General features: G+C 41.5%; 1 protein-coding gene across 4 annotated transcripts; it reads right to left on the minus strand.

Moving 5' to 3' along the window:
• Positions 1–4,351: 4,351 nt before the first annotated feature.
• Positions 4,352–17,091, minus strand: FAM3B (FAM3 metabolism regulating signaling molecule B). 4 transcript variants are annotated; one of them, XM_072935669.1, is made up of 9 exons: positions 16,893–17,091; positions 16,194–16,279; positions 10,986–11,123; positions 10,022–10,145; positions 9,264–9,322; positions 7,752–7,802; positions 6,979–7,066; positions 6,124–6,256; positions 4,352–4,483 (listed from the first exon to the last, which is right to left on the minus strand). In XM_072935669.1, the coding sequence occupies exons 1-9, from the start codon at positions 17,081–17,083 to the stop codon at positions 4,394–4,396; spliced, it is 960 nt and encodes a 319-aa protein (XP_072791770.1). In that variant the 5' UTR covers positions 17,084–17,091; the 3' UTR covers positions 4,352–4,393. The 4 variants fall into 4 exon arrangements, with proteins under 4 accessions (XP_072791770.1, XP_072791767.1, XP_030139713.4 ...); XM_072935666.1 differs by having other exon boundaries at positions 16,185–16,279; XM_030283853.4 differs by lacking the exon at positions 16,194–16,279 and having other exon boundaries at positions 16,893–16,994.
• Positions 17,092–21,190: the final 4,099 nt, after the last annotated feature.

Consider the following 21,190-nt stretch of genomic DNA (forward strand, 5'->3'; position numbering starts at 1 on the left):
AATAAATACTCCTGTAGATACAGTGAGTATTTGGCTTCCTGTGTCAGGATCAGGATTTAATGGTTGCTAGTGGAAGGGCCTTAAATACAATCTAGTTCTAACTGATGCTCTGTTTCTGAGTTCTGTGCAGAACTGTAAATAAAGGAAATGGCTGAACTCTGTGTGGGGATTGGCTCCTTGCACACGGGGTGAAAGAATCCGTTTTGGGACAACAGCTTTGCCATGGACACATTGATAAAAGATGCTGCTTTTCCAGCCAGGCTCAGCTGTGCCTGGCCCATCTCGGGAGCCGGACGGGCGCAGGAAAAGCAGCAGAGATCTGAAACTCGGCGGCTGCGCGGTCGCTGTGGCCGAGACAATCCCAAATCAGCCACGAGAGCCTCTCTGGGAACGAGTAACAAATCCCAGAGGGCACTTCTGCGAGCGGCTCCCGAGTCCCTGTGCCGAGAAGTTGTCGTCCAGGTGTTTGGGGAATCTCCTGGGGCTGTTTGGACCAGCTGTGTGGTGTTCCCAGTGAACACCTGGCAAGCTGAATTCTCCACAAGGACAAGGGCAGCTGATTTGGAGGTGTCCATTTGTTCCTTAAAAAATAATTTATTGGTGTCGACCTCCTGGCTGGGTGGTCAAGAGCAGCCTCCTACAAAACATTGCTAGGAATTCTTAGGAGATAAAATGCAAACCCATATAGGATTTACCTGAGAAATACAAGGTTTAAATGTGTATTGTTTTTTGGCTAAAACATAGCTATTAAAAAATATTTTTTATTTATAATGAGGCCTGCAATGGAGACAGAGACAGGCCAAAAGGTCTATTCTTTGAGTAGACTTTGGAAGAAGGAGCTGCTAGTGTAAAGTCTGTGTTTTGGAGGAGAAGCTACATTTCCTGTGCTGCTGAAAACCTCTCCTGGAAAGAAAAGCAAAACAAAACAAAACACCAAACCAACCCACGAACCAAAAATAACAACAACCCCCCTCAACCCAAACCAAACCAAAAACACAGCACAAAAAAAAAAAAAAAAAAAAAAAAAAAAAGCAGAGAACTGAAATCAAAACTTCAAGTCCCCAGAAATAAAGAACTGCTGTCACTCAAATATTATTAAACCACTCATCTCGATCCCCTGAATTCTAGTCATTTTTCAGCATCTCACTGCAGTTAAGACAAGATCACATAAATCACAGTCATACATTACTTCCTTCCAGGTACTATGTTTAAATAAAAGCATCAGCTTCTCTTTGCTTACATGGGTGGATTGCTCTTGGTCAGAATTTTCCTTTTGGCACAGCCTGCCTTAAAAAGAGCATCTTTCACTTTTCTTTTCCTGTCTTCTATTTTTCTTTTAAGTATAGTGGAAACTTCCTGCTTTGAGTTAGATAAAACCACACAAAGAACATGAAGAAACAGTTGCCACTGAGAAACTGAAAATGTTCCTTATTATTTGATCAATATTTTCAATGGCTGCCATCAAATTGGACTGCCAGGGATCCAAGGATTTTTAAGAGACATGTCAGGACCCTGAAATGTTTCTCATGCTCTTAAACGGAGAAGCAACACAGGAACTTTGTCCAAGTACTTTGTTCTTTATGGGTCTGGTTGTCATGTTAACATAGGAGGTAAAAGCAGGAGATTCTAAAATATGTTTCTACATGGGGGTATGAGGGCCCCCCTCGTATTCCATGTGTGAAATGCTCTGCTGGGGATATTTGAAATGGGAGCCTCCCCCTGGCAAAGTGTAGGAAAAGAAGGTCTGGCACAACAGGGGCAAAGCTGCTGGTGTCCACCCAAGGTGACCTCCAGCCATGTCTGTGGCTTCCAGTGTCTGCCCAGGACAGGTAAGCACAAGAAGGTTGGGTATTTCTAGAGATGCAGAGGATGTGGAAAACCACTGCTACCACCTGCTGTGCCATCCCACTTTTAAATCCACAAATCCACGCCCTGAGTAATGCTACAGCCTAAAGCTCATGGCTTCCTATGGGATTTGCCTACTGGGATTAGAAAAAGATGGATTGCTGTGCAGGCTTTTACCTTACTGCATGGTGGTGGCCCCACGTGTGTAATAAGCACCCAGAGGTATTTCCCAGCACTTTCCCAGCTCGGAAGAATGCAGGAAATCACTTCCTACCTGCTCCTTGTGGTTGGCAACACCACCTGGCATGGAGAACATTGACCTCCGCCACTGCACTGTTGTTTTTTCCCCAGATTAATTTTTCAGAATTAGAAATCCATGAAAAAGCTTTTCACTTCTTCCTAGGATGCAGTTCCTTTGAAAGTCTTCAAATTGTGGGTATAAAGTCAAAGTCCCACTTTCAAACCAACTCTGTGAGATTGCTTTTAATCTGAATAGCGATTGAAAAAGTGGCAAGTGATCACTTTTCCACAATTTCTTCAGATCAGAGGGTTGTCAGGGTACTTGAGAGGTCTCTGCTTGTTGTATTTAAGTACATGCCATATTTAAGTACTGTGTCATGAGCAAATGAAAACAAAGCTGATGATGGCTATTCAGCACTGCAGATTATCAGCACACTTCAGTCTAGTCCAAGTTACTCAGCTTCATCTCTGTAAAAGAGAAAATATCATGGGTTAAAGACCATTTTGCAGGAATTTGTGCTGTGAAAGGTTCTCAGGTTGGTTTGATCTTTGATTCAGATGACAGAGGCACAGCTTTTACTGTTGCTAAGAGTGGAACACTTGCACAGAGTGTGAAGAACAGAGCAAATGTAAAGCATGAGAATTTTGTTGTACTTCATGGTAACTGCTAAACAGAAATTGAAGTAAAATTTAATTGTAATTGATGTAAGATTAATTGTGGCCTGGAGCAGGAGGCAGTGGCTGTCAGACTGCACAGAGCTCGAGGGCTGTCGCAGAGCTTGGCACTCTTGCCAGCCATTAGCACTGTAATTATGTTATTTTTATAATTCAGGCATGTAGCAAAGGGTGATTACGATGCAAAGGAATAAATGTCCTGCCAGCAGCACCACCCAAAAAATATTATTATTAAGAAGAATGACTTAATGTGGAAAAACATTGAAACAGCTATTGAAGGGCTCAGTTTGTATCCATCTCATCAGCGACAAGGTGCTAAGGAGCAACCACTGAGTCTGCCACAGTCAAATTCAGTCAGACTAATTTAAATGTTTTTTTTGGCAGTGTCCCTGGGCTATGGAGCAGTTTGCAAACCAGTAGCAGGAAACTTTAGGGACTGGTGAGAGACACAACACCAGAAAGCTGCTGAGAGCACAGCAGTGACTACAAGTGGCAGCCACAGTTGGAGATTTAAAGCTTTCAAGCTTCATTTGAATTTTCAAAGGGGGCTTTAAGCAGGAACCATGGAACTAATGTTTTAATGTTGAGAAAAAGTGTAAGGAAAGATTAAAACAGGTGGGTTCAGTCTAGGAGGAGAGAGTAGATGAGGACAGTCATCAGACACATCATGGAATGGTATAAAAAGAATAGTGATGAGTTATTTTCCATGTAATCGTTTTGGGTTAATTCCATATGTTTGGGGAATAATTAGAATAATAGTGGAATTCTGCAGGAAGCATAATTTAAGTTATGGAATCAGCCATATGGGAGATATCTGAACCACAGGCGGACAAATACCACTTAAGACCAGTCCAGACATATGCTGTACTTCAAAGAAAGGGAAATTGAATAAATGTTTCTGCAGCTTCCTTTCAATCATGTGCTTAATTCTATAGTTAACATGAACAACACACTTGCATGAAGTCACTACATTTTTTTATGTAAGTTACACTTAAAGGAAGAAAAAATAATTAAATCAAACTATGTAGATTTGCAGCTCGAATTTGGCAAAATAATTCAAGTAACTGGATCTTTACATGTTAGTATTGCTTTTTGTGTTGTCAACACCACTAAATGCAGCTCAACAAATGTACCTGATCCTGCCATAGATCTTGATCATCTTGCTGATCTTGTCTCTGAACAGAAGAAATGTTATTAATAAACTGACATCAAAGAAATTTGCTGTATTGTAAATGATTTTATATTACAATTTAGACTAAGTTCTATTTGTATATTTGTGTATTAGTATTTAAAGGGAACCAAAAGAAAGACATACTAAAAAGAAAAAAGTAAAACCAAACCCCTAAAAGTATTAATGACAATCTATACTCACTTTCAAAAATCCTTGCATTTTATGACTGACTTCCTGAACACTGCATTTCCAAACCAGACTGTTTTACTTTTACTTCTTATCAAAATACCTATTTGTTTTCAGATTAAAACAAAAGCACAGAGAGCAAAGATAGGTTAAAAACTGTGCATCTGACTTGTTTTGCAGTTGGTGTTCAGATGCTTATTGAGTTCTGGAGGCAATTGATTAGAGTCATAGATATAAAAATATAGAATTGTCTTTATTCATGAGGTATGCATTTTTTCAGATCAGGTTTCTTGGGATACAGCCTTCTATTTGGATTTCAGCTGGCCAGCCTTTGTATCTGTTCTTTGTCTGGTCAGAGTGGTTTATCTGTAAAAATAAAATAAATTTTAAAAAATTATAAAAAAGTCAGTATTTAGTTTTTCTATTTGCATACTAGTTTGTCTAACTTTATATAAGAGGAGGGAGTAATGAAGGAGGACTGGGAAGCTGAGGAGAATGTTGCACAGCTTGCTTAACATAATGGGTGAAGATTCTGCCAGTTTCTCTCTTACACAGAGTTATTTACTTATTTTGCAGATGGCTTTCATGATATGCACTAAATTGAATATCTTTGTCCAGCAGAAGCTCTGAAATGTGAAGAATATTGCAAAAGTATTCTGCACCAGCACAAGCTGGGGGTGACCTGCTGGGAAAAAGATCTGTGGAGAAGGACCTGGGGGTCCTGGTAGACGATGAGCTGTCCCTGCCCAGCAGAGACCAAAGAGGCCAATGGTGTCCTGGGGGGCATCGGGATGGGCACTGCCAGCGGGTCAGGGTGCCCCTGCCCCTGTGCCCAGCCCTGGGGGCACCTCTGGGTGCTGTGTCCAGCCCTGGGGGCACCTCTGGGTGCTGTGCCCAGCTCTGGGGGCACCTCTGGGTGCTGTGCCCAGCTCTGGGGGCACCTCTGGGTGCTGTGTCCAGCCCTGGGGGCACCTCTGGGTGCTGTGTCCAGCTGTGGCTCCTCAGCACAGCAGGGCCAGGAGCTCCTGGAGCTGAGCAAGGGCCTGGAGCAGCTCCGGGCCCAGGAAAGGCTGAGGGAGCTGGGGCTGCTCAGCCTGGAGAGAGCCCCAGGGAGAGAGGCCTGAGCCCAGTCTGTCCCTGTGTGTTCCTGTGTGTCCCTGGCTGTCCCTGTGTGTCCCTGTGTGTCCCTGTGTGTCCCTGGCTGTCCCTGTGTGTCCCTGGGTGTCCTTGTGTGTCCCAGTCTGTCCCTGGCTGTCCCTGTGTGTCCCTGTGTGTCCCTGTGTGTCCCAGTCTGTCCCAGTCTGTCCCTGTGTGTCCCTGTGTGTCCCAGTCTGTCCCTGTGTGTCCCAGTCTGTCCCTGTGTGTCCCTGTGTGTCCCTGTGTGTCCCTGTGTGTCCCAGTCTGTCCCTGTGTGTCCCTGTGTGTCCCTGTGTGCAGGAGGTCAGAGCAGCCCCAGGCTCTGCCCCAGGCCCAGCGATGGCCCCAGAGCCACGGGCAGGGGCTGAGCCCAGCAATTCCCTGCACAGGAGGCACAACTTCTGCCCTGGGCAGTGCCCAGCCCTGAGCAGAGCCCAGAGAGGCTCTGGGCTCTCCTCCCTGGCATATTCCAGAGCCATCTGGACACAGCCCTGTGCCCTGTGCTCTGGGATGGCCCTGCTGGAGCAGGGAGGTGGCACTAGAAGTGCCACCATGGTCCCTTCCAGCCTGACCATCCTGAGATCCAGTGATATTCTGGGAAAAAGAGCCCCACTATGGGAGCTGTGGAGGGAATCAGCATCATCCAGGGACCTGAACTCTCTGTTGGGTTTTCTCATTTCTGTCTGCCTCAGTCACACAGATGAGCACGACTGGGCTTACAGAAACTGAACACAAGGGCACAGATGCAAACAGAAATCTCTGTGAAAAACAGTATCTTTAGTCCTCCTGCAACCTGTGGGCAAGTTATTCCCAAAGTTTTAGGTTTTGATATACAGACAAATATAAAGTGAAAATGAAACAAATCTGACCTTTTCTTTTTGGATATTATCTGGCAGCTTGAAGCCTTTGGCAGCTATAAAAACCCAGCTTGATCTGAACTTTATATTCTTTATTTCTTTACTTCCCAGTTCTTCTACTAATTTTTTGGTGTCATCATTCAACCTAGGAAAACGTAGTGAAAACATGAGTGTTAAAAATTCAAGATGCGAAAAATGATGAAAAAGATCATAGCTGATTCATGCTTTACATTCAGCATTAAGCCTGCAGAAGCAAGAATGAGATTTAGATAGTCCTGAGAGCTGTGGTAGCAGCATGACATTGAATTCACAGAGAAAATTGAATTTATCAAATGTTTTCCTTCTCAGTAAGTTCCTGATGTTAATACAACCTCTTTGTAACAGCTTAGCAAAAAGAAAAAAGTATCTCAAATACTGTCTGCTGCTTCAGTCCTTCCTAAATAAGGACAAGGGTGTCAAACATGGATTAAGTCTTTTCCTGGATAATTACCATATCATAAACTCAGCTAAAAACCCCCAAAGATTCAAAAGCACCTGGAAAATCAGATTATGATGTTAGAAGGAATGCAAACTAGAGACATCATAATTGGGGTGTGGATAAATAATATTTCAGAGTAAAGAAGGTTGTGACTCAGATGTAACAGTAGTGCCCTTTGGAGTACTTTTAAACAATATTTACCCATCCTAGGGAGCACCAACACACAGATATGTGCAATCATGGAAAAGATACGGAATCAAAACTTTTAGACAAGATGTGAGAGAACAACTCTGCGTATAAAATGGAATTTGCCATTCTTTTACACCAATTCACAAGAGTAATTTTCCAGCTTCTCACTGCTCTGCCCCTCAGGCTCATTAACCTCCTACCTGGTGCTCCCATCATCGTGAGTGGCCATCAGAAGGAGGGTCCCTTCTGGTGCTTTCCTGATGAAATCCATCATCTCCCTGGAGTGGTCTGTGGAGTCATCACACAGCTGGTTATTCCTGGCACACACATCACCTTCTACTCCTGCACCTACACTCATGAGCATTTTTAAGGAGTCAGGGAATCAGCTCCCAGTGCCTTGGAGCATTCTGGTTCTCCTCACTAACAGGTAAGGAAACTTGCCATTCAAAGTATAATAAATGTGTTAAAAGATATTCTTAAAGTAGATAATCTTTCCAGCAATGTGGAAGGCTGTTAAGAGATAAGCAAATTTCCCATGATGATTTTATGACTATGATGCTTTTGTAACTAAAATAGAACAAGGTGTGTCAGGAAAAGGAATTTTGCTGAGCAAAGTGTCTGGATGTCATAACTGCTTAAGTGCCATTACTACCAGACTGAAATAATGGAGACCAAGGAAAAATATAAAACAAAAAAACAGCCAACCAAAAAAAAAAAAAAAAGGAAAAGAACAAGATAATTTAACAAAAAAGATCATCAACTATCTCAAATAACAGGAGAAATTCAGCTTTTCAGACATAATTTGTTATCATATCTGGCCAGAACATATTTTATGAAGACAGCAGCTGTTTGTTTCTAGCTGATCCCTGTTGAGAATACAAAGTCAAACAGGAAAGAGGAGGATAATTACATGTATATGTCTTTTCTTAATGCTGAAACACTAACAAAAGCTTTCTTGGATTCTTTTCCTTACCTCCTGCCCACATTTCGAAAAAATTTGCTGACATGAATTTTCCAGTTTTATCTGTAATTAAAAAAAAAACTTAATATGAGCAAATATTATTTTATTCAATAGGCAAACACAGCATTTTCAGCTAAAGATAGGCATTCCTATTTTTATTATTTGACTTCTTTTGCTTCAGTTATTAAATTGGAAGAAATATGAAATAAAAACTTTAAGATCTGGGGAGAATATTTTGTTTTGTGTAGTCTCTAAATCATCAAATGTGACTAAAAATTTTTATCACTTCTTATTTTAAAGAAAAATTCATTTTTTGGTGTTTGTATATACTACACTAGGTCATGGCCATGGATAGGAAAATCGGTTAAGCCTAAAATTATTTGAATGAGCTTAATTCTATTCTGTGCAGTGTTTGAGATGTTCAGCCTTTCATCCATAAGGCACTTATTGAGAACAGTCATTATCTTGCCTTATCTAATTAATGGACATGTAAAAAAAAATATGTTTTACTACAGACTGGTGCAGGATATTGGACAGATTTACCTGCTCCTATTTGCCACTATCTTGCTTGTGCTTTCAAGATGAATATTCCTCCTCTTACTCTCATTTAAAACTCATTTTTATATTTTATACCCAGTAAACATTTTGTGATTGTTGGAAAAAAAAGGCAGTAGTTAACTGGGGAAAAAAATTGGAACAAATTCTTGTCAGTGGTTAATTTAATCCTCAGGAAAATCATACAAGTTTAGACAAAATCAAGATCTTGCTTAGCAATAGTGAGATAAAAAAATTAAAATATGAGTGTTTTGTGATCAAAGCCAGCTTGACTGTGCCTGTGAATTCCCTTTTTTTCCTCTCCCCCACAAGATTTAGGCATTCATTTTTCCCTGAGCTCATTACTGAATACACTGCATTTCATCACCATGCCCATTCATAGAATCAAAATTTAGGATTTAGGTGCCTCCAAACCTAGCATAAAGCACACCTGCTGCTTCCATTGGCTTTTACTATAAGCAAAAGGAAGTTTAATATTAATTAAAATTTGAATTTGTCTTTCTGTATCCTGAACAAGTCTGGAAAAGGAATTTGTACCATGGCTACACCTTGAGGCAGAACTGCAGCTCTCAGTTCCTGCTTCTCCCACATCAGTGGAGCAGCAGATGTATTTTATCAAGGACTGAAGCTGAAAGCAGAGTCCTACTGCTGCAGATCACATATATTCTTGCTGTGCTACAAGTCTTTTGTCTAATAAAATACACCACATCTGTGTGCACATTTTCTATTCTATTTTCCTGTATTGATTATGAACATGTTTCTTTTGTTTACCCAGAAGACTGTTTTTTATCACACAGATTTGTTTTTCTTACATTAACGTGAATCAAGTTTGCAATATTTTCCTTTCCTTTCCATACTAGCTTGTAAAAAAATCCCCACAAAACAAGATATCCAAGCCCCCCAGGAACACAGGTAATTTATTGCAGTACAAAAGTATGTCTCTCTCTAACATTTTTTTCTCTTACTTACAATTCACAATGGCAATGTTTATACCACTTCCAGCCACATGATTCCCTGCATTTATAAGCCTGGAATTGAAATAAATACAGTATCAGTAAAATAAAATACATCTGTTCATCTGCTCTCTTGCAAAGTTATGTTTACCAGTGTAATTTTCTGATACTTACGTTTCCTTCAGGTATTTAATTCAAAATTCTATTTTAAATAAGTGTTTAAAAATCTTGCACAGTCTATCCATCAGTTTCCTTCAACAATGACTCTTTCAAAATGAGCCAGATCAAGAAAATATTTCATACAAGTGCATCCAGAAAGATAAAGGAGAGAAAGAAACCAAACCAAACCAAGATGAAGTGGTTTTGTACTCTCTGTGGATTATATCTCCAGTAAAGGTCACTGCAAGGTTTTGAAGTTATTTCACCTGTCCAGTTTGAAAAGCCATGAAAGAAGCTGACTTTCAGAAGGTGCTGAGCAGTCAACATTCTGTAAATCTGCTATCCTGCACCATGAAAATTAAAAATCCTGCTGAAAACTATCAGCCATCTGCAGCTTATATAGAAGAACAAAGAAAATCACTGGAGATTAGGTTAAAAAAAAAAAAAAAAAAAAAAAAGGAGAAGAAGAGTTAAATACTGTCAGAAAAATTCTGAAGTTTTCCACCAGAATAGAAGCCCCTGGTAGGAGGTCAGTTGCTGCTACTGAGCCAAACCCAAACACCTTTGCTCACAGTACAAAGCATTTGCTTAGGTGTAATTTAGAGGGATACTCACTCCTCATCCTCAAAACAAATTGTTGGCCTCCTCTGTTTGCCACCACCACTGAGGATGCGATAGGCGAAGTTCCCAGGTGGGCAGGGAGACCAGAGGTCACACTTCTGCCTTTTGGGGGCTGGGGCTGCAACAGCAAAGATGAAAAAATGTTTTATTGGATTCTGCATGAACATTTTCGACATGGGATGAATGCCCTAAAGTCAACGTGCTGAACTCAAAACATCTGAACACAGAATCCTGGGATGGTGGTAACTTCATCACAGGTTGGGCTGGAAGTTATCACTGATTTTCAAACAGGTGTAATTGAAAATAAGGTAATTATTATCTGCTATTCCACATCACAGGAAACAAGGGCTATCAGGATGAAGGTTTCCTATCAACAGCTTCACATGAATAGTTACCATTCTTATTTTAAGTCCTTTTTTCACACAATGACTTAGTCAGAGAATGTCAAAAGTATACACATTAAACCACCTGGTCAGAGCAGAGCTAAAAAATAATGAGAGTTAACTCACAAAGTTTAGTTAGTGATTCAGCTGTTTATCATAAATATAAAATATGTGTAATAGAAACAAAGCTGCAGATTTGCACTCTTTTGCCTGCAAACAAATAAGGTGTTCTTACATCAATGTTCAAATAATTGCCTTTGTACACATGTAAAAATAGGCTGGCATTGTGTTTCTTCAAAAACAGTGTCTAAGAAAAGGTTTAGCTTTGTTTTAATTAGCTTTACAGTCAACTTCATTCTTATAATAGCACATACCAAATAATTTCTTATCCAACAAGCCATTTATTATTTAGCACATAAATACAAAACATCAGATACGGTATAAGAAAGGGGGAAAAAGGAAATAAATACAACTACATACCCCTCAACAAGCCATTTATGATTTAGCACATAAATACACAACATCAGATACAGTATAAGAAAGGGGGGAAAAAGGAAATAAATACAACTACATACCCCTCAACACTGGTTTCTTTCCAATCTCTTGAAGTGCAGCAATAGATACTGTATTTTGGGGTACATAAGCAGCAACAAAGTATCCCAAATACCAAGCAGCCACTGATGCCAACACTAATCCAAATAATCTCAGAGCAACTGTGAAGGGGAAAATGAAAAGGAAAAAAAACCCACACAACAAAAACATAAAAATGCTTTCATAGCAACACAAAAAAAACTTGTCATTTTTTTCTGGCATTGCTACCCAAACTGGGTGGTTTTTGTCTGTTTCACTGGGTCAACCACAGCCTTCAGAGGTGTGGCAATAGAGTATCTGGTGCATTCCTATCTCCAAGGACAACCCCTTTTGTTTCTAAAATCCAACACTCCCTTCAATCTACATCCATAATCCCTCAAATAAACACAAAGTTTGACTTAATCCTAGTAGGATTTTGACTCTGAAAAGTAAGTACTGGGTACTACAGAGGTGCTTTGCAGTTACTATTGATTTTCTGAGATGTGCAAACACTCTAGGAATGGTTTTAAATGTTGACCAAGCAGGGAATTCCCTGCACCCACATTTTCAAAATGCTGGGTTAAAACAGCAGAAGGCCCAAACAATCCCTTTCACACAATGAGCTCTGACTGCATGCACAGAATCACATAACAACCTGGGTTGGAAGGAAACCTCAAAGTTAATCTAATTTGACCTCCCTTCAATGAGCAGGGAAATCTTCCACTGCATCAGCTTGCTCAGAACCCTGCCCAGTCTGACCTTGGGTATTTCCAGGGATGGGAATACCACCTCCCTGGATAACCTGTGCCAGTCTTTTACCAGCCTTGCTGTGAAAAGCTTCCTCCTCATATTGAATATCTGCTTTTCCTCAACACCAGAAGCGCTGATGGCTTTCCTGATGAAATACACCACCTAATTGATGATGCTAAACAAGGAAATATCACACTGCAATAGTGGAACAGGCTGTTTTAGAAGCATGAGTCACTTCCTGATCTGCAAAGAACTATCCTAGAAAAAAAGGGTCTGTTAAAGTGGAAAAAAAAAGGAAATTATTTGTTTCATAGTCCTGAAAACTGAGTTCAACAGGACCAATGTCCAAAAATATGCAGTATGTTTACTTTGCCAACCCTCTAGAAAACATCTGGTATTTTCTAGTCTAAATCTTCCTTATAACAGTTTACATTCATGAGATAGTTATCTCCTTTCCTTCTTAGAACTGCCTTTTATAAACATTATGATTTCTGCCCAACCCTTTCTCTAGAACAAGGCCCAATTTTTCACTTGTCCTCCTCAAGTCCAGTTTTGCGAGTTCTGCTACTCCTGTTAATTCTGCCCAATTGGTCTGCATCCAAATTCTGAAAATTTCTGTTATTCTGATTATTCATGCCAGAAGGAACTTTGATTTTTTTTTTTTTCCATAAGAGCAGACTTTATTCACACAGGTTCAGTTGATAATCCACCATAAAGACTGAATTTTTCCTCTCTAGGTACTCCCTCTTTGTATTTCTCCATGTGGTTATTCCTGTATTCTCCCCACTTTAAAAATAAAAAGCCTGATGAAACATTGCAGAAACATTTGTGTGACTGCAGGGAAAATATTGTGAGAAACTTGCGGTGTTTTCATCAAAGGATTAAAATTGAGAAAGTTATGTAATGGATCTTCAGGTATTATAAATTTCCCTCAGTATTACCCATGAGAAATCTCTCACTCCACCACTAGTAGTGGTGCAAACCCACACTAAAATAATGCTGAAATTACTTTGACACTTCATTTATGCAGTGATGTGAACACAAACACTGACAAAGCCCACATGCACAAATCAAAAAGCTGCTGGAACCAAGCAGATTGACACCAACTTTAGTTATTTTTCAATATTAAAAAAAACCCACCAGATGTATACACAAAATATACTTAATTCATAAAGGAGGCCAAGTCACAAGTTTCAAAGACAAAACCCCGGAAGAATGAAGTGAAAATGACAATTTTATTTAGAGATTTCAGTGACTATTTTTGAGGAGAGGATAGGGCATGGTGCATTGCAAAGATCTGTGAGAACACCAGTCAGGTTTTGTTTTGCTCATCCCACAGTTAGCTTGGCAGGTTTACCTTTACAATGTATTGGCACTATTTTTCATCATTATTATGGAGCAACTCTGTTGCAAAACAGGCTCAAGAGTGCAGCATTTTATCTAAATATAGGAGCAAGTACAAATGTCTAACTGCTGTTATGCCTGATGTTATTTCCTGGTGTCTGAGGAAACCATGGAACAGATCATCCTGAGCGTGATCCCGTGGCACAAACATGATAACCAAGGAATCAGCACGGGTTTGGGAAAGGCAGGTCCTGCCTGACCAACCTCATCTCCTTTTATGACCAGGTGATCCCTCGGGGGGATGCAGGGAAGGCTGTGGGTGTTGTGTGCCTGGACTTCAGCAAAGCCTTTGACACTGTCTCCCACTGTGGGAATCCAGGGCATCCCTCTGGCTGCCCTGGCAGGTCTGGGACCCTGGCAGGGGTCAGGAACCCCACTGGACAGAGCCCCCAGAGACACTGTCTCTGATCTCTGTCCATGGAAAAGAGTTTTCAATCTTACAGGATGAATTACAAGCTCTGAGTGTTTGACATCAGTAATAATTAAATGTGGCACGGGTGCAAAAGTAAAATTTTAGGATTCTAGATTAGGGGTCCAAAGAGGACAAGATGGAGGAATTGGGTTTGTCTTGTCCTTTTCCTCCTTCTTCATGCCCTCCATGTTTCACTGTGGTGTTGGCATTTTTCTGTTGGTTTAGGCTGGGGACACACTGTCCAACGTAGGTGACAGATATTGGCACGTTATTGTAAATCCAGCACAGGTAGTTTCTGGTATTTAATGTTTGTAACATGCCACTGAGGGCAGAGCCCCACACGCTGCCCTGCAGGACAGAGCTGCGGCAGGGCAGCAGAACATGTTAGAGATAAACAGAATAAACAACCTTGAAACCAGCACAGACCAATTATGGCTTCTTCTTTGGCAACGGGGCAGAAAGACAGAGACTTTCTACAATCTCAGAATCATCAATACCACAGATTCTGACATCCCAAAACATCTCCTGGAAAAGCTGCAGCCCAGGGCCTGGACAGGCGCATCTTCCCTGGGTTAAGAATTGCCTGCATGTCTAAGCCCAGAGGGTGGTGGGGAATGGTGCCACAGGCAGCCACCAGTGGTGTCCCCAGGATCAATTCTGGGGCCAGTCAGGTTCAATATTTTAATTGATGATTTGTGTGAGGGGACTGAGGGCACACTCAGTTTGCAGACAACACCATGTTTGCCAAATGGGTCAGGGGTGGCTCCGTGTGGTCGAAAAATCTCTCCTCCAACCTGTGCCTTCAAAGAAAGGCTCAGTATTCTTCTGTTGTCTGGTCTCAATGCAGTTTATTGCAAGTTATCTAAAAGATTTTCTTCTCTGGCTGCTGTGGTTTGCTCACAGCTCAGGCAGAGGCACACACACACCCTGACATCCTCTCTGACTCCCGACTGCTTCTTCTCTCCCCGCCCAGGGCTGCTGCTGTCTTTTATATGGTACATTACGTGTTACATGGGTACAGTTTTTCCCCAATGCCTATTACCTATATTAAATGTGCCTTTCTACTCTAAACCAATCTGTGAGTGCCAACATCACCAAGAACATGGAGGTAAGGAAGAAGAAAGAGGGAGGACAGGGCAGGCCCAAATCCCTCCACCTTAAAACCTCTGACCCTCATGTACAAAACCAAAACTCCCCTGTACAGCACTAAAAAATTCTTCCCTTTACTTTGTGACTACTTCTACTATAACATCTAAACTTTTGTGACCTCTTGTTCTTCCTGCAAGGTTGGTAAATCATTCCATGGTTCAAACCCAAAATCACAGCTGTTTCCAGCTGCCTGCCAGGGTCTCAAATGCTTCTGACCTGGGCCCGGAACATCCAAAAATGTCTGAGGGACATTTTGAGTTCCGACACATGTTGGGTGGGAATGTTGATCTCCTGGAGGGCAGGAAGGCTCTGCAGAGGGATCTGGACAGGATGGATCGATGGACTGAGGCTTGGATCAGGAGTAGGGTGGCCACAGGAGCAGGACCCACCTGTACTTGGCACTGGTGAGGCCACACCTCGAATCTGTGCCCAATTCTGGGCCCCCCACTACAAGAAATGCATTGAGGGGTTGGAGTGTGCCAGAATGGAGCTGGGAAGGGGCTGGAGCCCCAGGAGGGGCTGAGGGAGCTGGGAAAGGGCTGAGCCTGGAGAAAAGGAGGCTCAGGGGGGACCTTGTGGCTCTGCACAGCTCCTGCCAGGAGGGGACAGCCGGGGGGTCGGGCTCTGCTCCAGGGAACAGGGACAGGACAAGGGGAAATGGCCTCAGGCTGAGCCAGGGCAGGCTCAGCTTGGACAGCAGCAGGAATTTCCCCATGGAAATGGTGCTGAAGCCTTGGCAGGGGCTGCCCAGGGAGGTTTGGAGTGCCATCCCTGGAGGAGTGGAAGAAACAACTGGATGTGGCACTCAGTGCTTCTCCCTAGTTCACAGCGTGGTGATCAATCAAAGGTTGGACTTGATGATCTTGGAGGTTTGTCCCAACCTAAATAGTTCTGTGAATCTATAATATATTCTGTATTTTACTTAGAACACAAGCTTCTTAAACATTTTTTGAAATATGCCTTTCAAGGATCAAGGAATACATTTCCCAACTCTCCTTCATAGTTTGTACCTGGTTCTCAAGACTCACAGAATATTTTCACTGTCAACCAACTTTTAGTTTTGCTTTCTGGGACTCGGAAGCTATCAAGAGACTTCACTGACCCAAACTGCTGGGTCCAGCTGTCTATCTTAGGTTTACTGAGGTTATTTATCCTGCACACATACATAAATCTTTGAGTTTCTCCGCAGACATGTGCAAACCTCTACACATTTAACAGTGAAGCCAAAATCTCAGACAAAGTTCAGATAGTCAAGATAGTCAAGATAGCTTCATATTTGTGATTAAACAATTAAGAGCAATAAAACACAAAGTCCATTGTATATGCAGGAAAGTCAGACTGTGCTTTTGCTGATATGGGAGTTTGTGGGTACTCAGCACCAAGGAGCAGTGTGGGGATGCTGAGCTGCAGAGGTGTTGCTGTGCCTCCCTCACCCCGTTTCTGCCATGGAGGGTTACATCTTGTCACTGTCATGGGCAGGGACACTCACAATACTCACAGTGCCAGGCAGAGGAGGTGGCAGAGAGAAGCCAGGAGGAAGGACAGTCAGGATGGAGGCGCAGCAGGACATGTAAAACAGCAGAGCTTAAGGAAAAGGTGACAGAATCACAGAATATCCTGAGTTTATCACCCACTCCAACTCCTGGCCCAGCACAGGACACCCCAACAATCCCACCCTGTGCCTGGCAGCATTGTCCAAACTCTTCTTGAGCTCTGTCAAGTTCAGTGCTCCCCACTTCCCTGGGGAGCTGTTCAGTGCCTGACCACCTTTCTCTGGGTGAAAAACCCTTCCCTAATATCCTAATATCTCCCTATCCTAATATCTTCCCGAGAGAGCTTCCTGCCCTTCCCTCGGGTCCTGTGTCAGCAGTCCCACCTTCCAGAAGCTCCCAATTTCCCCTGTCCCTCAGGTGCCTCTTGGCAGCCACGTAATCACTAAATGTAAGCTCAGTTTTAGGTTATTCTGTGTTTGGCTGATTCCAAAACCCCACTCAGCCACACTTCCTAATAGACACACCCATCCACACGCAGCTGGGTTTGAGCAGAGGAAAAAAAGTAAAAAAAATATATATATTTAAGATTTGAGCATGACTTATTCCAGTCTAAGAGCTGAATCGGCATCAGCCCTCCCTCCCCTTCCCCTTGGCCATGGGGGTCTCATCCCGCCCGGAGCGGCTCCGGGGCGCATCCTACTCACAGAGCCGGCTCAGCTTCATTATTCTTCTTCTTCCTCCTCCTCCTCTTCTTCTCGTTCCTCTGCCGGTGTCCCCTTGCCAGCCCCGGGCAGGCAGCGGGAAGGGAGCGGCCGCCTGTGAGCGCCGCACCGCCCCGGCTTAACAGCTTGGAATTACTGTCAGCTGGCCTGCGGACAGAGCACACAGCACACATTCCTTTCCTTCCTTTTCTTTCTTCCTTTTCTTTCTTTCCTTCCTTTTCTTTCTTTCCTTCCTTTTCTTTCTTTCTTTCTTTCTTTCTTTCTTTCTTTCTTTCTTTCTTTCTTTCTTTCTTTCTTTCTTTCTTTCTTTCTTTCTTTCTTTCTTTCTTTCTTTCTTTCTTTCTTTCTTTCTTTCTTTCTTTCTTTCTTTCTTTCTCTCTTCTCTCTTTCTCTCTTTCTCTCTTTCTCTCTTTCTCTCTTTCTCTCTTTCTCTCTTTCTCTCTTTCTCTCTTTCTTTCTCTCTCTCTTTCTCTCTCTCTTTCTCTCTCTCTTTCTCCCTTTCTTTCTCCCTTTCTTTCTCCCTTTCTCTCTTCCTTTTTCTCTTCCTTTCTCCCTTTCTCTTTCTTTCTCCCTTTCTCCCTACCTCTCTTTTTCTTTCTTGCTTTCTCACTTTCTTTCTTGCTTTCTCACTTTCTCCCTTTCTCTCTCCTTTTCTCCCTTTCTTTCTTTCTTGCTTGCTTGCTTTCTTGCTTTCTCTCTCGCTTTCTCTCTCGCTTTATTCCTTTCTCCTTTTCTCCTTTTCTCCCTCTCATTTTTTCTTTTTCTTTTTCTTTTTCTTTTTCTTTTTCTTTTTCTTTTTCTTTTTCTTTTTCTTTTTCTTTTTCTTTTTCTTTTTCTTTTTCTTTTTCTTTTTCTTTTTCTTTTTCTTTTTCTTTTCCTTTTCCTTTTCCTTTTTCTTTTTCTTTTTTTTCCCTTTCCCTTTCCTTTTCCCTTTCCCTTTCCCTTTCCCTTTCCCTTTCCCTTTCCCTTTCCCTTTCCCTTTCCCTTTCCCTTTCCCTTTCCCTTTCCCTTTCCCTTTCCCTTTCCCTTTCCCTTTCCCTTTCCCTTTCCCTTTCCCTTTCCCTTTCCCTTTCCCTTCTGTGATGTGGCTCCTTACAGATCATCTGCTCCCAACCCACTACCATGGCCAGGGAATGTCCCACTATATCAGGTTACTCAGGCTTTGGACATTTCCAGGGATGGGGCAGTGCCCCACCACCCTCAGAGGGAAGAATTCCTTCCTAATATCCAACCTAAACCTACTGTCTTTGAGTTTGGATCCATTCTCCAGCTGAACCAGTTATTTTTGAGTCTGTTGAACCCAACTCAGGGCTTTTTCCATGGGAGACACTCCTCCTTTTTCCATCCCTTGTCCCAGCTCTGGGAGGACACAATTTCCACCATGAGCTCCAGCCCACCCTTGGCTCATCTTTTCTTGTGTTGTGCACCATCACCTGGAGATTTCCTTCCTGCTGGGGTAGCTGTGTCACTATTTTTCATTTAGAAAACCACCCAAACTGCTGTGTGATTCTACAGTTGCCCTTTAAACCTCTCAGATTTAGTTTCCACTAAGCTCTTTCATTCCCTCTGCCTCTAATGATGCACAGGAATTATGTTTAGCTCAGCAAACAGATGAATAAATCCTGCAGGAGGGCTCATATAGGAACATGCAGCCAGAGAAGCTTTTGCATTCTTCCCAGGATACTGCTGAAAGCTGTAAATGTTTCCAGTCCCTGGAGGAGAGGTGTTTCTTGTCCTTGTCTGCAAGTGGTATATTATAATACCCTGTAAATTGCAGGTAAAACCTAAGGGAGTAATTGCTACAGGTTATTTTCAAACGTACTGGAGCTTGCAAATGAAAAAGCAACATCCCATGAAACCTGGGCATGTGAATAATTAAAGAGGTAACATGGGACAAATAAACTTAAGAAATGAGAAGCATTGGACAGAAAGGAAGAAGTTATGAGATGGCAAGAGGAAGTTAAGGACAATGTTAGTCTGACATACATTTTAAATATGCAATTACTTCTGCAGGAAGTGTTAACCTGCAAGCTGGCACATCAGAAAATGATGTCTCTGTTAATAAATGATTGAAACTGCTGAAGACTGCACTTCTAGCCCTTAAAGTACCAATAATCCAGCTCTAAACCTAAAATACCGTGTGATAACCAAGTGAAAAATTAATATATTTTTATTAAATCAAGGACTATTAGCTAGAACTTGGGATAATTTAATTTTAAATAAGTTTATTGTATAAGTAGTGGTGGGTCACTGATTCCATAGGGAAAAAATTTAAGCCCTTTGGAACTTTGTCACCACTTCAATACAGTCAAAAACCCACTTAACTGGCCATCAATGTCTGTAGGAAAAAATGAAATTTTACCTGCTTTAGCCCACAAGAAAATTGTAGCAGGTTATTTTTCATTACTGCCTAAAATACATGGAACTACACCCAGGGATTTGCTACAAATCCTGGTTTGTTGGTCTGCCAAATCCTAGGGATCCAGTGGCTGAGGAGATTTTAAGAGCCTAAGGAAGAGGAAGCTCTAAAATGTTTTACTTCAGGTATCTCTTTTGTATCTGCAATAAAACCAAGTGACACTTCTTTCTTTAGTGATTAGTCAAAGATGTGGGGTGCAGAACCCTTCTGAAGGATAATTTCTCATTTCATTCTGCAGATATTCATTCTGTAATTTGAAAGCTTAGAGAAAAACGTACAGAATATTAATCTGCACTTTCAATTCCTGTAAGACCCTTTGGTGATAAGCAGGATAAGAAATTAACTCGGGAAGTAAATGACACTGAATGGAGCAGGTGAATGCATCTACAGGGTCTTGCTCTTATCTTGTCACCACAAAACCCAGTCAGCAGAGGAAGTTTCTGGTCTAACACAGTAAAAACTACAGCAGCAAGTTCCTGCTTGTCCTTTGAACCATAGCACCAACAGAGATTTTCTGCATCCACCTCACTTGACAAACAAATGAGCAGAAGTGTCATTCCAACCCTTTGTAAGTATTTAATTTGTGTTTTCTCCTTGCCCACAAATGGCCAGCAGTGGATTTCCAATCCTGCCAGGACAAGTTCAAAGAATTTAATGATTTAAAATGAAGGCAGAGCTAGCAAGGCAGGGAGAGAACTTTGGACTAAATCTTTGCCTGTAGAGCTCACAAGAACTTAAGAAAAATAGATCTCCTACATAAAATGTACAACTGGTGTCTAATTTTACCTGAGACTTGGGGCAGACAAGAACATGCCCATGGACAACAGGGGCAGCAGTGTGGAAGAGCAGTTATTTAACTCACCCTTAATTCACCATGTGCCTGTGCCATAACTCAGCATCCTGTGTGGTGCTGACATAAAGGGGAACATAGAGATATAGAGATGTAAATATCTATTATAATAAAATTGCTGTTGATTTTTTTTCCTGGTTTTTGTTTGTTTGAGTTTTTCCCCTCCCCACCCTTTTTTTGGTATTTTGTATACCTTGACTGAAATGCAGGAGCATCTACTTAAAACAAGATGAGAACTTTTACATACTTTTGTGGATAAAAAGGATTAAAGTCACCTCCCCCAGGATATGCAAAAATGGATCATTTAACAAAGGGCCAAAAACAAGCATTGATTACTTTCAGCTGATAAGTTGGAAAACCTGTAAGGTTTGTGAATCTGGGGCATTTCTGGCTTGCTGAGCAATACAAAGGTGTGGCTAATTTGTTTGTTTTTCTTCTGCTTTATTAATCCAGAGGATTAACACATGGAGAATATATTTAACTCTATTTGATCCAGATAGAAGGTGGATACATCAGCAGTCAAAAATACATCAGCAGTTAAAAATCAGTATAAACCACCAGCCTAGAGAATGTTCAAGTTGTCCAACAATAAAAAGAATCTCATTCAATAAGAATATAGAAAGCTGAAAGTAATGTTAAATTTACAATTATAAAGCACTCAAGGGAAAAGCAAATAGTATTCCTACTCATAGTACTTCAGAACAATTCTGGGTGCATGAAAAGAAAGAATTGGAAGAATCATAATACCTTGTTTATTCATAGAAAGCAGTCTCATCAAGCTAGCAGCCGTAAAAATCCAATACTCTAATATTTGTGTAGGCACTGCCAGCATAGATCTCTGTATTCTTTACAATAACCTGTATTTCTTGGGGAATGCTATTGAATTCCCTAGCCAAACAGATGATGAGTCAAGGTGTAGTCAAGTGGTACTTTTCAGCCTCTACAAGAAAAAAAAAATAAAAAGAAACCACAAAACATTTATTTTTAAAGAGTTTGTTTTGGTGGAGAAAG

Source organism: Taeniopygia guttata, chromosome 1, assembly GCF_048771995.1.
Source record: "Taeniopygia guttata chromosome 1, bTaeGut7.mat, whole genome shotgun sequence".
NCBI lineage: Eukaryota > Metazoa > Chordata > Aves > Passeriformes > Estrildidae > Taeniopygia > Taeniopygia guttata.